Source organism: Ctenocephalides felis, unplaced genomic scaffold (genome assembly GCF_003426905.1).
Source record: "Ctenocephalides felis isolate EL2017-DRISC unplaced genomic scaffold, ASM342690v1 CF-g0.4_SCAFFOLD_01492, whole genome shotgun sequence".
Lineage (NCBI taxonomy): Eukaryota > Metazoa > Arthropoda > Insecta > Siphonaptera > Pulicidae > Ctenocephalides > Ctenocephalides felis.
In genome coordinates, this window is record NW_020537646.1 from 6,715,577 (window position 1) to 6,732,302 (window position 16,726).

Consider the following 16,726-nt stretch of genomic DNA (forward strand, 5'->3'; position numbering starts at 1 on the left):
GCATGTGCATAGCCCTGATCTTGTTTGATTTGAAGTTGTTTTTATATTATATACATTTTTTGGTTTCCTAAAAGGTTATGTGTGAAGATATTAATTGGCACGAAAAATTTGGCTGATGTATTATTTATTTTTCATAATTTCTCAAGCCATGTCATTTCATTATCATTTGATAACATTTCAGAAGGGCTGGTTCATTTTCTCTAAAATTACGCTCCATAGTAGTTTTTCAAAATTTAGAATAATTTCTCTTAGAGATACTTTTTCAAAATATAATGTTGGACCATTGTCGGTTTAGTTGAAACCTTACATAAATCAAAGAATTAGATTATTAAACAATAGATAAAGCTAGTTTTATATAATACCAACGTATTGTGAATGTCATTTCAGCTCACGTCTACAAACTATCACAAAATCAAAACCTGCTTTACCAATCATTTTCATCATTTTCTAAGTACCAGGAACTTCATAACAATACTGAATTGGTACTTAATTGAAATGCAGTGCTAGTAATCGAGAATTGATGCTTCATTTTAATAAGGATCATGCGAAATAGTCATTTTTCGCCAAAATAAAAATAAATGCAATGCTAATGAGTGTTCAAAAAACATTCAGCGAAGTTAGCCGAAACTGACATGTATCACCCAAGCTTTCCATCAGTCGTTTCTGACATCGAAGATTAATATTTATTCAATTTATGATTAATTTTAATTAATTTTATGATTTTTTGGATATTTTTCAAGGTAGTACTTTTGAATTATGTTCTTTGTTTAATTTAAAGGTATATTTTAATTTTTATTATTTTGGTAATATGTTTAATTCGGTTCATAAAAAGATATCTTTGCACTGCATGCGCTTGTCATATTTTCATTGCACGATTGAACGATTGCACGTTATTCTAACGTCGCTGTTTTATTTTTTGTGTCTTATTTATTTGTTCACATTCTTTTGACTGTATTTTTATTTTTATTACATTTAGTAAATAAGAGTATGTTACCATTATCATTGTCATGATTTAAATTTTATATTTTCCTTTTGCAGGTATCAATCAATTATTTCAGTGTTATAAAAAAATCTTTTATTACAGATTTATGTGACTAACAAGCTTTATAGTATTAGATTGCTTATATACTAAAACCATTTATGTAATTATTGATTGATTGATTTGGTGATTATTATTCTGTGTATGTGTGCATTTGTTCTATATCATGTCTTATAAATTTTCTAGTTTTCTTATAATTCAAATATGTTTCACTACTATTCGCACGCAATTTTGTTGTTCACTTTATATACAGGAATGTCAAACTTTATTTCGAATTGTTGTTTATACATATCTTATTCACTCATATATTTTATACAGAATTATTGCTGCATACCTTTTATTTTTGTTTTTACTGTTTATTGTAGGTTCTTGCATAGAAATTTTACAAATTCGTAATACATACTTACTTCACCATAGATTTATTATATGAATTGTTATTTTCTAAAATATTCAACTTCAAATTCAATTTTAAAATTGCTATCAGAGTTTAAGTTAGTTTTAATTTAATCCTTTGCCTCTCGAAAACGTTTTCATTTTGCGCAATTTATTTTTCAGAAAAATATAGTTTTATTTCAATATATCTTATTTATCAAGTTCATTATAGCTGCTCTTATGATCGCATTAGTCAATTAAGCATTCTGTATTTAAAATTATGCAAGAACCAATTTTGTGGAATAATGTATATTTGTTCATGTGAATACATATCTCTTATTTAAGTTTGATTCATATCAAATATTTTACTTATCACCCACAATCCATACCACTTTCAGGGGTACAATAATTTGAGCTAAAACGCTTACATTTTCACTTGCATTTACACTAATTTTTGTTTTAATTATATTAATATAGCAAGCAGTAGAAGAAAAATTCCGCCTGTGCGAAGATACTTTGGGACAACTATTGAAATGGATTGCAACTGTTGAAAAACGTCTTGCTAATGTCGGTGGTGCCAAGGAAGTCCTTGATGAACTGAGAAATCAATTAAATTCTTTAAAAGTAATTTTGAGTTTACTTCCCTAATATTTTACTTTTTGTGTTATTTATATATATATATATAATAACAATTTATAGCAAATCAAAGAGGAGTTAGACTCTCAAGCCAGGCCAGTATCATCATGCCTAGATTCGGTCCGTCAGTTGATGTTGACTGGTGGAGACGTGTTGTCTGCCTCTGAAGTTTCTGGATTAGAAAGCTCTGGACGTGAACTCAGAACCAGAGTCGATCGTGCTAATGAAAAGACTTCTAAGCTTATCAGAAAAATAACAACAACCTGTGACCAATTGACCAAACTAAAGTGAGTATTGATATTATCAATAAATTATTTTGTATTTCTTTATCATGTGTATATGATTATAATTTTTGTAATCTGTTTCCATAGAACGGAATTCAATACGTTCTCAGAATGGTTGGACAGTGCCAGACGCGAATTAGAAGATCGAGAAAGGGCAATATCTGATTTAAGCAGATTATCTCACCAGGCTGAGCCTTTGAAAGAATTTGTTTCTGATGTAATCTCTCATCAAGCTGATTTGAGATTTATAACAATGGCAGCACAAAAATTCGTTGAAGAAACAAATGTAAGTTTTCAAAAAGAATATTGGTAAAGATTTTGGAATTATGAAGAAAATTATTTACAATAGCACTTGATTAAATATCTTGTTATAGGAATATCTGAATATCCTGAATGATTTCCGTACATCCTTGCCTGAGCGTCTGCATCACATAGAACCAACATCCCCCAACAACAGCCCAGTAAGACAGGAAGTAAATGTTCTTTCCGTACAATATCGTGACTTGCTCAATCGCTCTAATGCACTCTCTGACCGCTTGTCTGGCGTGGGTATGTATCAACGCGATCACCAGGATAACCTGGATAAAGCAAAGGCCTGGCTGAAGGATGCTTCTGGCAGATGCAATAAAGTTTTATCAGAACCGGTTGCTGCAGAGCCTGGTGCAGTGCAAGATCAATTAGATAAGGCTAAAGCTCTCAATAATGAGTTTGTGTCACAAGGAAGATTGATTGATAATGTTCAACAGGTAAACTGATAGGAAAATAATGAAATTATAATCATGTTCTTGAATTCTATATTGACTAATATTTATGTGTATTTTAATTTTCAGAGTTTGCAATCTTTGCTGAAGTCACTCGATGGTCAAATCAGTCCAATGGAAGTATCTAATCTGGAAGTACCAGTCTTAGAAATTGTTGATAAATATAATCAGCTTTGCGACGCTTTGGGCAATAGAGTACGCGAACTAGATACTGCTTTAGTTCAGTCTCAAGGATTGCAAGACGCTTTGGATGGTGTTGTTTCTTGGTTGACAACAGCAGAAAATGACTTCAAGTATATACTTTATATTTAACAAATAACAATCAAGCATTATTTTTGTTTTTCTAATTTGTTAGTAACGTATGTTAAACTTACAGATTACAACAAAAGCCTGCCAGTTTAATTAGAGAACGTTTAAGTGAACAAATCCGCGAACATCGCACTTTACAATCTGATATTAATTCACATAGAAGTTCTATCGAAAGTATGGCTAACTCGATGAGTGATCTTGTCAACTCTTCAAGTAATGCTCGTATTGCCAAGAAAATTGAGAGTAAACTTAATGATGCTTTGAACAGGTAATAAGATTGATTAGGTTTAGTACAAACCATTTTTACTTATTGGTTTATTTTAATTTATTATTTTCTCCAGATATGAAAAAATGTGTGACAAAGTAGCCAAACGTGGAGAATTTTTGGAAGATGTTTCCCAATCTTTGAATAATTTCAATGATCTTGCATCATCTTTGGAAAATGTTCTAAAAGAAATCAATGAAGTTTTGGAGAGTAGAGAAATCTCTCGTATGCCGGATGAGGAATATGCTGCTAAGATCAATAAGATAAATGAGAAACTAAACTCCAAACGTAATGACTTTGATGATTGTTTGAAGATTGGTAAAGATCTTATTTCTCAAAGGGATGTCACAGATACCGCCGCAGTCAGAGATCGAATGAAGGTAATTATTTCCCATTTTTATGATATTTTATTCAATATTCTAATATCTTGAATTTAATTAATATGGCAAATTTAATAGTTAAATAATAAGTTTTAAAATTATTGTATTGTTTAGGCTTTAGAAAATCAATGGAGAGAATTAACAGTATCTTTAGATGAGAAACATAATTTAGTAAAACAACGTGCTGAGAAATTGATGGCATATGATAGTTTATGTAATCAAGTTAAAACTTGGTTAGCCAATATGGAAAGAAAAGTCAATGGTCTATCGCCTGTTGCTGTTGATTTAGATGTGATCAAATCACAAACTGAAGAACTGAAACCGATCATGAAGGAGTATAAAGATTATGCTTCCACCATCGATAAGGTAAATATATTTTAAGCGTAAACTATTTTTTGTTATATAACAATTTTTTTTTTTTAATCTAGGTCAATGAACAAGGAGAACAATATAACAATTTATTACGCGGCGATGGTGCAGAGAGTCCATACAGGAAAAAAGGTGCTTACAGCCCATCAAAACGTACTAGTCCAAGTATTTTATTATTTTAGTTAATATTAACCTCTCTATGAATAATAACAAATTAAATTATTCCTTTACAGTGAGGCAAACTCCAAGTCCTACCAAACTTATGGCAATCAGTTCAACCTCACCATTATCTCAGTCAAGTGGATTTAGCAGCAGGAGGTCTTCACAAGATTTCCATATGGAAGGTATTTTGACACTATATATTTATAATTTCATCAATTAGATGAGAAATATTTTTATGTATACCAAGTTTATTGTATTATTTTCAGAACAATCATCAGTTCAGCAGCAAATCAGTGAAATAAACAACAGATACAATCTTTTGGGTGTTCGTCTAACAGATAGGTCATCAGATCTTGACAGCACCAGAGATGATTTGCGTAAGTTGTATGACAATATTAGAACATTGAACAGTTTCTTGGAGAAGGTCCAGAGACAGATTCCTAGAGACTCAGTCACTACTAAAGAAGATGCTGATAAATGCACCAGACAATCTCGGCAAATCATTGAAGAGATGTATGAAAAACAGAGTTTGCTTGATTCTACTAAATCTCAAGGAAAGGTAATTGAACTTTTTTATTCTTTTTAGTATTATATAAAACATGAAACTGATGAATGATTTTTTTATAGTATGTTGTTTTACAATTAATATTTAACTTGCATTAATAATTAAGATATTAATAATTTTTGTTAGGAATTATTGCGTCGTAAACCTGATAGCGTCGGTTCTAGTCAAGTCAAAAATGATATTGATGCTGTATCAGATAAATGGAAGACACTTCATGATCTATTAAAGGGAAGAATTGCTTTCTCGGAACAATTGCGTGATTTCCTAGACAATCATGATAGTTTATCAAAATGGTTAGTAAGCAAGGAAAATATGTTGATCGTCTTAGGTCCAATTTCATCTGATCCAAGAATGGTGCAAAGTCAAGTTCAGCAAGTACAAGTTTTAAGGGATGAGTTCAGATCACAGGAACCTCAATTAGATCACTTGAAAAATGTTGGCAATGTTGTTATTGATCATTTAGAATCTAACCGCGATCCTCAAGCCAAGAATATTAGTACAAAACTGAAATCAATTGAAGGAAAATGGGCTGATTTGCTGGGAAGATTAGAAGAACGTGCAAACAGTTTAGGAGTGGCAGCCGACAGCTCTCGTGAATTTGATAATGGCTTATCACGTTTGAGAGATGCTTTGCAAGGAATATCCGATAATTTGGATGAACTACCAATTGATAAAGATCCACAGGAAATTTTGAGAAAGGTCGAAAATTTGGAGAGACAGTTGGAGGGACAAAGACCATTATTGGCTGATGCAGAAGCCAGAGGAACACAACTTTGCGCTGTTTTAGGAGATCCTACTTCGAGAGCAGATGTTAAAGCACGTGTTGGAGCTCTTGGCAAACAGTATCAAAACTTGCAAAAGAAACTAGATAATCGCAAAGCGGAAACTGAAGCTGCCTTACGGTAAAATATACTACAAAATTAACACACTCAGTTCAAATTATTTTAAGATTGTATTTTGACAATATATATTGATGTTTCAGTGATGGAAGAAACTTTTCGGCCGCTTGTGCTAGAACATTGGGATGGCTTAGTGACGAATTATCAGGCTTAAGTGATCGATTCTTAATATCAGCTAATAAACCTACACTCACTCATCAGCTAGAAAATATAGAACCATTGTACCGCGATATTACAACCAGAGAGCATGAAATTATTATGTTATTAAATAAAGGTATGTTTAATTTTGTAATTATTGATGCATTTGGCTTAATTCCAAATTTATAACTAACCATAATTTGCAATAATTTTTATATCAGGGCAAGATTTAGCAGGAAAACCTGGAGTTGATAAGAGCCTTCAAAGAGATCTTGATAAAATATCTCAGCAATGGGATAAATTGAAGCGTGATGTGACAGACAGACACACCAGACTTCAAACAGCCATGGTGAGTTTCCAAATTAAAATCCATTAGTATCATATTAATCGCATGTAATTTTATTAACATATTTCTATATAGCACAGGGTTTATCATATCAAAATCTTGAATATTTGCAGTGTAAAAAAATTAATAATTTGTATTATCAATTTAGGAACTTTGCCGCAAACATCATTCAACTCTTCAACCGTTTGGAGAATGGTTGCAATCTGCTGAGCATAGACTTGCACAGTTGCAACCACAAGCAATGAACAAAAAGCAATTAGATCAACAACTATCTGATCTACAAGCATTTAGAAATGATGTATGGAAACGATCTGGAGAATATGAAAGCTGCAGGTCTGTCGGTGAAGCTTTTCTGTCTGCATGTGATGTCGACAAAGAAGGACCAAAGGAGGATCTGAAGGATTTGAAGGAACGCTGGGATAAATTGAATAATGGTGAGAATTGAATACTGTTTTCCAATATTAATTAAGTTTTTCATAATTAATGTAAATTATTAATTCATTTAGATTTGTTGGCAAAGACCCAATCTTTGGAAGGGTACTCTCGTAGCCTAGGGTCTTTCTATGATAGCGTGCGAGACTTGACACATGCAGTATCGCGATGTGAAGATAGATTAAATGCTCATGATTCATTGGGAGCTGCATCGAGAGATCCAAAATTATTTGAACGTATCAAGCAATTAAGAACTGATGCTGAACAACTGTATAAACCACTACAAGAATTGAGAAATCTTGCAGGTTGGATTAGAGAACAATTAAAACATGCTCTAATAATACATAATAAATAACATCAATTTTTTTTCTTTAGATAAGATAATAGATGAAGCTCATGGTACTGGTATGGATACGGACCAAATTAGAAGTGAAGTTGATACCTTAGCAGATAGAATTGAAGAATTGCAAGGAAGACTGGGTGACCGCTGCAATGTTTTGCAAACTGCTACGACCGCAGTTATGGAATTTAATGTAAGTTTCAGGCAACTAATTATAAATCAATATTACCTTGAACTAGTTATTGAGCAAAGTTTAACACTACTTCATTTATTTTGTTATAGGATCAAGTGAAGAATCTTGCAGTAGATTTGACCGGTCTCGAACAAGCCATTGAGCTCCTGCCTCCACCAGCAAGAGAAGTGCCAGTTGTAGAAAAACAAATCAAGCATGTTGGTGGTATCTTAGACAAGATTGATCATGCAGTTGATCGCGTCAACGAAGTCGAACATTCAGCAGAAAATCTTGTTGAATCTGGTTTCTCACCAGATTCTGTTCAAACTTTAGAACAAGTATCAGGGCTAAAGAAACAATTAATACGACTAGAAGGCAAAGCCAAGGATCATGAGGGTACATTAAATGATACATTACAGAACTTGGAGTCATTTTATCAAGCACATGACTCCACAATAAAAGATATTCAAGAAGTAAGTAACATTTTTTAATGATTTGTTAACAAAGATTGATTTCAAGTTTTGTGTTTCCTAATTGTTTTAAAACTTATTTTAACATAATTCATTGATTTACAGGCTGGTGATCATTTGAGAAAATTAAAACCAGTAAGTTCAGAGCTTGCACAAATCCGAGCCCAACAAGCTGATTTTGCTCGTTTCCGTACTTCAACAATTGAACCACTCTCAGCAGTTGTTAAAGAAGTTAATAAACTTGGACAAGATCTTGTTCGCACTGCCCAAACCGGGGTCAACACAACAGTACTTGAGAGAGATCTTGAGAAGTTGAATGATAGATGGAATGATCTAAATGAAAAGGTGATATATAATTTTTCTATTAAATATTATTTAAGAACTCTTTTATAGCAAAAAATTTAATTTATTTTTTATATATTTCTAAAGATGAATGAAAGAGATCGTCGTTTAGATGTCGGTTTATTACAATCTGGTAAATTCCAAGAAGCATTAGATGGATTAGCTAAATGGTTAACAGATACTGAAGAGATGGTTGCTAATCAAAAACCACCAAGTGCGGACTATCAAGTCGTCAAGGCCCAACTTCAAGAACAAAAGGTATTGATAATAATATTAACAATCTTGCATTATTTAATATTGTAATTAACTTTAATGATTCTATTTTAGTTCTTGAAAAAAATGCTTCTCGATCGGCAAAATTCAATGAGTTCGTTATGCAATTTGGGCCGCGAAGTGGGCGCTGGTTGTGACCCACAGGAAAGGAATAGAATCGAAAAACAATTGCATGATCTTATGCATAGATTTGATAGGCTCACAGATAATGCAGAGAGAAGAACTCAAGACCTTGAAAAAGCCATGATGGTTGCGAAACAATTCCAAGACAAATTAAATCCATTGTTGAGATGGTTAGATGATTCTGAAAAGACCATTAAGGTTATGGAATTGATACCTACTGATGAAGAGAAGATTCAAGAGCGCATCAGAGAACATAATGTAAGTCAATTTTTTTATTCACATTGATCAAATTATTATATATAACATTCACGTCACATTTATTTTTTTTAATTAGGTTCTCCATAACGAAATTTTGTCCAAGAAACCTCACTTCTCAGAACTCACCGACATTGCGACAAATCTAATTTCTTTAGTAGGAGAAGATGAAGGTGGAGATTTAGCCGACAGATTGCAAGATGCAACAGATAGATATGGACAAGTAGTTAACAGTTCCGAATTGCTCGGCGATCTGTTGGCTCAGTCTAAGGAAGGATTGAGGCATCTTGTATTGACTTATCAAGATCTTGTTGCCTGGATGGAAAGAATGGACATGAGATTAAATAAATGTAAAGTTGTTCCAGTTCATACTGAAAGACTTCTTGAACAAATGAATGATCTAGTTGTAAGTATTATACATATAGTAGTTTATATCATTTAGTTCTGCAAATACTTTGAAAATTTACCCTATAATATATATTATCAGGAACTAACGGAAGAAATTGCGTCACACCAACCGGAAATAGACAGCACGGTTGATTCTGGTTTAGAACTAATGAAACATATCTCCAATGAAGAAGCCCTTCAACTCAAAGATAAACTAGATTCTCTCCAACGCCGTTATTCCGATCTTACATCTCGCGGTGCCGATCTTCTGAAATATGCTCAAGAAGCATTACCAATTGTCGAACAATTCCATGACGCTCATAACCGACTCATCGACTGGATAACAGCAGCAGAAGGCGTGCTTAGCGGAACTGGAGAACCAAAAGAATCAGCCATGACTCGTCTAGAACAAGAAATCGTAGAAATGAGACATGTTCTAGAAGCTGTTAACTTATTTGGACCCCAACTGTGCCAAATGTCACCAGGTGAGGGTGCTGCGACTGTTGAGAATATCGTGTCTCGGGATAACCGAAGATTCGAGGCAGTTGTGGAGCAAATTCAAAGAAAAGCTGAAAGGCTTCAATTGTCGAAACAGGTAAGTGTAAAATGATTGTTGTAAATCACAAAATATTTTATAACGGGGTTTATATTTCATAAATTTTATGTACATAATGTATATCTAATAGCGCACTATGGAAGTTCTCGGTGATATGGACGAATTATTAGAATGGTTCAGGGAAATGGAAGGAACATTACGTGATTCAGATGCACCATCCGGCGATCCGAACGTAATTCGCGTCCAACTTAAAGAACAACGAGCTCTGAATGACGATATTTCAAGCCAAAAAGGACGTGTTCGTGATGTTATTGCTGCTGCCAAGAAGGTAATGTTTGAAAATATCACTATGAATGGTTGAATGTAAATTTTATTATTGCATAATTAATAGTATTATAATAGTATTCATATATGTGTTTATTCATCATATGACCAGGTTGTACGAGAATCTCAACCACACTCAGATACTTCACTGATTCGTGACAAGCTTGAAGACTTGAGGGAAACAACTGAAACAGTAACTGGATTATCTTCTAACAGATTATCCATACTCGAACAAGCATTATCTTTGGCTGAACATTTCACGGATACTCATCTCGGTTTAGTGTCTTGGTTAGATGATATTGAACACCAAATCAACATGTTGGCAATGCCAGCTTTGAGGCCTGATCAAATTGCAGTCCAACAAGATAAGAATGAGGTCAGTTTCTATTAGTTAAATTTTTAGTAAAATGAAGGGTTATGATATTAAAATATAATATTTTACTCCAGATGCTGTTGCAATCTATATCAGAACATAAACCATTGTTGGATAAATTGAACAAGACTGGTGAAGCTTTGATCAATCTGGTTAATGAAGATGATGGAGCCAGAGTACAAGATATTATGGAAACCGACAATGCAAGGTATAATGCATTGAAATTAGAACTCAGACAGCGACAACAAGCATTGGAACAAGCTTTACAAGAATCTAGTCAATTCTCTGATAAACTCGAAGGAATGTTGCGCGCTCTTGCGGGAACATCTGACCAGGTGAATTCAGCAGAACCCATTTCAGCCCATCCTCCAAAAATAGAAGACCAAATAGCTGAAAACAATGGCCTTGCCGGTGATATTGAAGCTCGAGGAGAAGCATATGCTGCAGTTAAGAAAGCTGCCAGTGAAGTCATTTCCAAAGCTCCAAATCAACATGATCCAGCTGTCCGTGATATCAAGAATAAACTTGATAAGCTCAATAAGTTAGTAAACTATATAATTATAACTTACCTCATCAATTATAAATTAGAATCTTAATTAACTATTAATTCATCATCATTCTTTAGTATGTTTTTATATGCATGTTGAGGAATCTTTATTATTGAATTTATAAAATATTTTTTATAGTGATCATCGATCAGAATTTGTTCACTGAAATGAATAACAAATAACAATAAGCAATAGCTGTTTGAAATATTCGGTGAAAACTTATTTTCTAATCGTATTTTTTTTATTATTTATATTACATTATTATTCGAGATATTTGTTAATTTTTTCAGATTATGGGCTGATGTGCAAAAGGCTACAAGCTCTCGAAGCCGTGACCTGTCCGCCACCCTCGGCGTCGCCGAACGCTTCTGGCGTCAACTGCAAGGTGTGATGGGAACATTGGGCGAACTCCGTGAAGCTTTGGCCTCTCAGGAATTACCTGCTGCCGAACCGCAAGCTATTCAATTACAGCAAGTCGCCTTACAGGAAATTAGGCAGGAGATTGACCAGACCAAGCCAGAAGTAGAACAAGTGAGGAAGACTGGTAACGATTTGATGAATTTGTGTGGCGAACCGGACAAACCAGAAGTTAAGAAGAACTTGGAAGATTTGGATAATGTCTGGGATAATATCACGGCCTTGTATGCCAGACGCGAAGAGAATCTCATTGATGCTATGGAGAAGGCTATGGAATTCCATGAAACATTGCAGGTGAATACACATCTAGAGATAATTATTTTAAACTTATATTTTTACATATATTAATATATTCATTTTTTTTGTACAGTGCTTTTTGTTCATTTTACATTGTAATATTTATTTCAGAATCTCCTTGAATTCATGAAGCAAGCTGAGCAAAGATTTGCAAACCTCGGAGTCATCGGTTCCGATATCGAAGGAGTTAAGAAACAAATCAAACAACTCAAAGACTTTAAGGATGATGTTGATCCTTACATGGTGAAAGTTGAATCTTTGAACAGGTTGGTTTTTATAATAATCCTACATATTCTACATTTTTGTATTATTTAATAACTAATTTTTATATTTAATATTAATGCTCTCACTAGGGTTTTAGGAAGGCAAGACAATTGTATTACTATTTGTGTGTTTTATATAAATGCATGCACAGAAAAAGGCATGCATTAAAAATCATCGCATTGTTTTTTCTGATTCACGTTTTCATAATATTCTTTTGAATATATTCTTCGTTTTTAATTCATTTATTTGATTTAGTGAATTCTTACACTGATTGTAACACTCATTCTACCAAAAATTATTCATCAACTATCATCACACGTGTTTTCTTGTCTTGTCTTGAAAAAATTGACATGAATTGCATTGAATTTTATTCCACAATGGTTTTATACCAATTTTTTTAATAGGCAAGCTGTGGAATTAACAGAGAGAACTTCCTCGGAACAAGCTGCAGCAATCCGTGAACCTTTAACATCAGTAAATAGACGTTGGGAAGCTCTATTGAGGGCTATGGTAGATAGACAAAGGCAGCTCGAGCACGCTTTGCTGCATCTTGGACAATTCCAGCATGCTCTCAGTGAATTACTTGTCTGGATACAGAAGACTGATACCACGTTGGATCAATTGAAACCGGTTAGTAGCTATTGTAAATGAATCAGGTTCATCTTACCTTTACCAAGTTAGTATTTACTTCATTCAATTTATAAACAATTATTAAACAAATTCATGTCTTATCCTGTAGGTTGCGGGAGACGCACAAGTTTTAGAAGTAGAACTTGCTAAATTGAAAGTTTTGTGCAATGATATTCAGGCACATCAAAGTTCAGTTGATACGTTGAATGATGCTGGCCGTCAACTTATTGAATCAGAAAGAGGTAAATTATTTTTTTCAACTAAAATGTTTTGAGTTTGAGTTTTTGTTTGAACTGTTGAAACATTATAAATAAATATTTTACAGGTTCTGATGAAGCATCTACTACTCAAGAAAAGCTTACAATGCTGAATAAGCAATGGAGAGATTTACTGCAAAAGGTAAAATATTTTTATATTCATGAAATTTATTTGTTCTAAACCTTAGTATAGAAACAGAGAATTGTTTGAACATGTTATCACTAGATATATGCTGCTTATAATATACTTATATTTTGTTAATTTCAGGCAACAAACAGGCAGCATGAGCTGGAAGAAGCATTGCGAGAAGCACAAAGATTTTCGGCAGAGGTACAAGATATGCTCGGCTGGTTGGGTGATGTGGATGGCTTATTGGGAGCATCCAGACCCGTTGGCGGATTGCCAGAAACAGCCAGCGAGCAGCTTGAACGATTCATGGTAAATAAATATTAAAAAAAAATATATTATTTAGTTCATTTGATATTTGATAAACTCTACTTGCAATTGTTATTTACTATTATAAATTACTTATTATTGCAGGAGATTTACCGAGAATTAGACGACAACAGGCCAAAAGTTGAAGCTCTATTGCAACAAGGTAATGATTACCTTAAAAAACAACCAAATGTTGCTGGATCAAATCTTCAGCATACGCTTAGAGCTTTGAAACAACGATGGGACGCAGTGAACGCAAGGTATGTTTTAAATATAGAATTATATATTAATATAAATAAATACGCATATTTACCTTTTGATTGTACAGGGCTTCTGATAAGAAAATCAAACTGGAAATTGCACTTAAAGAAGCCACGGAGTTCCACGATTCTCTTCAAGCATTTGTAGACTGGTTGACAAATGCTGAGAAAACGCTATCTCAAGCAAAGGCCGTTTCGAGAGTTATGGAAACTGTTTTAAGTATGTTTTACATCAAATAATTTATTCATATTATGAAAATATTTCTACTCACATTTTATGATCTTTTACATATGTTTTACTAATATATTTACTTATAATATTTTTAAAATATTTAAATACTTTCAATACTTATTATTAACAGGCCAGATAGAAGAACACAAAGTATTCCAAAAAGAAGTGTCCATACATAGAGAAGCAATGTTGTTGTTAGATAAGAAAGGAACTCATCTGAAATATTTCAGCCAGAAACAAGACGTGATATTAATCAAGAATTTATTGGTTTCCGTACAACATCGTTGGGAAAGAGTCGTAGCTCGGTCGGCTGAGAGAACTCGTGCTTTGGATCACGGATATAAAGAGGCTAAAGAATTCCATGACTCTTGGTATGAAATTACTTTTATTCATAAAAAGTCTTGTTATTTTGCATAGCATTTATGGTATAATTTTGCAATTTATATGTTGCTGAGTATAACTTGTTTTGATTCCTATTTTTTAATTTTTTAGGATGTCACTCATGGAATGGCTGGAAGATACTGAGAAGTCTCTGGACCAGCTTTCCGAGGAAGACGATGGCGCACAACGCACTGACCCACAACGAATCAGACAGCGTCTCACGAAACACAGAGAGACTCAGAAATTATTGTCTACTAAACAATCTCAATATGATACCACCATGCGTTGTGGCAAAGCCTTGGTTGAACGTGCTTCTAGGTCTGATGAACCAACTCTTACTGGAATGCTAACCAGACTCAAAGAGTCATGGGCTCGCGTGTGCTCGAAGAGCGTTGACAGGTAATTGATGTTAATTTTGTTTAATGATATAATAATTATTTATTTTCAATTAATTCATTTATTTCAATTAACTAAATAAACGATTTCTTTCCTATAGACAACGCAAATTAGAAGAAGCTCTATTATTCAGTGGCCAATTCTCTGAAGCTTTATCCGCTTTACTGGAATGGCTGAAGAAAACGCACAGCAAGCTTTCAGATCAAGGACCAGTACATGGAGATCTGGATACAGTCACTGCCTTAGTAGAACAACACAAGTCATTGCAAGCTGATTTGCAATCACGTTCAGAACAGTTGAAGAGTGTTATAAAAACTGGACAGGAAATACAAGCATCTGGTGCTGATCCTGATACAACCAAACATCTGAAAGAGCTTCAGCAACTGTGGGATTCTGTTACCACATTGAGCAAACGTAAAGCTGAACGACTGGAAGAAGCTTTGAAAGAGGTATGCTCTTAGTAAAATTACTTAACAGGTTTGAATATATTTAAAAAAATACTGTATATTACTACATCAAGAATCACTTTATTACATACTAGTAAAATTACTTAATTATTAACTATATTTTTCTTATTATTCTAATTAATAAAATATTTTTTATTTATTATAGGCTGAGAAGTTACATAAGTCAGTCAATGTCCTTTTGGAATGGCTGTCCGATGCGGAAACAAAATTGCGTTTCGCATCAGCCGCGCCTGAAGATGAAGAACAAGCCCAAAGACAACTTCATGAACACGAGATATTTATGAGAGAACTTAGAGAAAAAGAAGCAAGCAAAGATTACACTTTGGAATTGGCACACACAATCCTCAATAAGGCTCATCCTGATGCAGTAACGGTCATCAAACACTGGATCACCATAATTCAAAGTCGATGGGATGAGGTATTTATTAATAAATAGGTTGCCAATTATTCATTTTGTTCAATAATTTATTATTCTAATACAATTGTCAATCATTTATTTAAAGGTATCATCCTGGGCCCTGCAACGAGAAGCCAAACTCTCTGGTCATTTGCAAAGTTTGAAGGATTTGGATGAATCTCTGGAGGAGCTTTTGCGATGGTTGGCTGGATTGGAATCCACACTCACAACTCTCGAAGCAGAACCATTGCCTGATGATTTACAAATCTTGGAAGGTCTTATTAGTGATCACAATGATTTCATGGAGAACACTGCCAGAAGACAGCCAGAAGTAGACAGAGCTTGCAAACCTAAAGCTCAACCTAAAGATCATAGAAAGATGACCAAAACTAGAACATCTACACCTATGTATGTATTTGAAAACTGCATCAAAATCATCCTTCATTTTCATTTCATAGAAAAAGTTTTGGTTTTATGATTTTCATCATAGCACAACATGTGGCAAATTATTTTTATTTAAACTCATTACAGTCACTGATATTTTTTTTAAATTGGCATCAAATAGATATATTTTGATATCGAGGAAAAAATTGATGCTAGGAAAGTATAAAATTTGTATTTTTTAATATTGTTTATTAGTTTTTGAAAGTGTTTTTTTTTACTTATATGATGTTTTTGTTTGCTTGTATTTGTTCGATTTATATGAAATGCAAGAAACTAAGGTTTGCACACATTTATCACTTTTGCCTGCATGATAAATCAATATTAATTTTACTCAAAATGATGAATTGGCAAAATGTGTTAACTATTCATTTCACTCATCCTCTCAAAGATTCAAAACTCTAACTTCTCTAATAATTAAAATGAATAGTTATTATTTTGTTGTTCATCAGTTTGCAATATGTGTGTTTTAATTCAAAAATGCATCTTTCATATTCAGTTTATGTTAATTTTCACAATACTTATGTTTTGTTTTGGTTTGTGCTTTTTCCATACTTTAGCAAGAGTTCACGGCACGATTTGAGGGAAACCTCACCAGATCCCACTGGTGGTTCATTGGGTCGTAGACAAAGGTTCGTTTATGTTTTGTTGCTAATATTATGTTAATTTATTTATTCATTATTGTTTCAATTTTATTCACTCATTGGTCTCTTCATATTTTTAATATATGT

At 33.4% G+C, this 16,726-nt stretch overlaps 1 protein-coding gene across 6 annotated transcripts in view; it reads left to right on the top strand.

The window, feature by feature from the left end:
* The window catches only part of LOC113370648, a 69,678-nt gene that overhangs the window by 41,801 nt on the left and 11,151 nt on the right, over positions 1-16,726 (top strand). For 3 of the 6 annotated variants that reach the window (XM_026611339.1, XM_026611338.1, XM_026611341.1), the window contains exons 25-64: positions 1,889-2,035; positions 2,111-2,334; positions 2,419-2,617; positions 2,706-3,077; positions 3,162-3,385; positions 3,469-3,669; positions 3,743-4,046; positions 4,161-4,412; positions 4,475-4,580; positions 4,649-4,759; positions 4,844-5,136; positions 5,269-6,044; positions 6,125-6,315; positions 6,401-6,528; positions 6,674-6,959; positions 7,032-7,262; positions 7,333-7,490; positions 7,580-7,942; positions 8,045-8,284; positions 8,369-8,539; positions 8,609-8,935; positions 9,012-9,338; positions 9,420-9,914; positions 10,006-10,203; positions 10,312-10,575; positions 10,647-11,113; positions 11,411-11,831; positions 11,946-12,100; positions 12,503-12,728; positions 12,838-12,970; positions 13,054-13,127; positions 13,254-13,424; positions 13,527-13,681; positions 13,750-13,901; positions 14,044-14,284; positions 14,406-14,693; positions 14,791-15,139; positions 15,303-15,575; positions 15,661-15,962; positions 16,556-16,627. In XM_026611339.1, coding sequence (XP_026467124.1) covers positions 1,889-2,035; positions 2,111-2,334; positions 2,419-2,617; positions 2,706-3,077; positions 3,162-3,385; positions 3,469-3,669; positions 3,743-4,046; positions 4,161-4,412; positions 4,475-4,580; positions 4,649-4,759; positions 4,844-5,136; positions 5,269-6,044; positions 6,125-6,315; positions 6,401-6,528; positions 6,674-6,959; positions 7,032-7,262; positions 7,333-7,490; positions 7,580-7,942; positions 8,045-8,284; positions 8,369-8,539; positions 8,609-8,935; positions 9,012-9,338; positions 9,420-9,914; positions 10,006-10,203; positions 10,312-10,575; positions 10,647-11,113; positions 11,411-11,831; positions 11,946-12,100; positions 12,503-12,728; positions 12,838-12,970; positions 13,054-13,127; positions 13,254-13,424; positions 13,527-13,681; positions 13,750-13,901; positions 14,044-14,284; positions 14,406-14,693; positions 14,791-15,139; positions 15,303-15,575; positions 15,661-15,962; positions 16,556-16,627 — 10,067 coding nt within the window. The remainder of the gene's footprint in view (positions 1-1,888; positions 2,036-2,110; positions 2,335-2,418; positions 2,618-2,705; positions 3,078-3,161; positions 3,386-3,468; positions 3,670-3,742; positions 4,047-4,160; positions 4,413-4,474; positions 4,581-4,648; positions 4,760-4,843; positions 5,137-5,268; positions 6,045-6,124; positions 6,316-6,400; positions 6,529-6,673; positions 6,960-7,031; positions 7,263-7,332; positions 7,491-7,579; positions 7,943-8,044; positions 8,285-8,368; positions 8,540-8,608; positions 8,936-9,011; positions 9,339-9,419; positions 9,915-10,005; positions 10,204-10,311; positions 10,576-10,646; positions 11,114-11,410; positions 11,832-11,945; positions 12,101-12,502; positions 12,729-12,837; positions 12,971-13,053; positions 13,128-13,253; positions 13,425-13,526; positions 13,682-13,749; positions 13,902-14,043; positions 14,285-14,405; positions 14,694-14,790; positions 15,140-15,302; positions 15,576-15,660; positions 15,963-16,555; positions 16,628-16,726) is intronic. The other 3 variants (XM_026611340.1, XM_026611342.1, XM_026611343.1) reach the window with 1 other exon arrangement.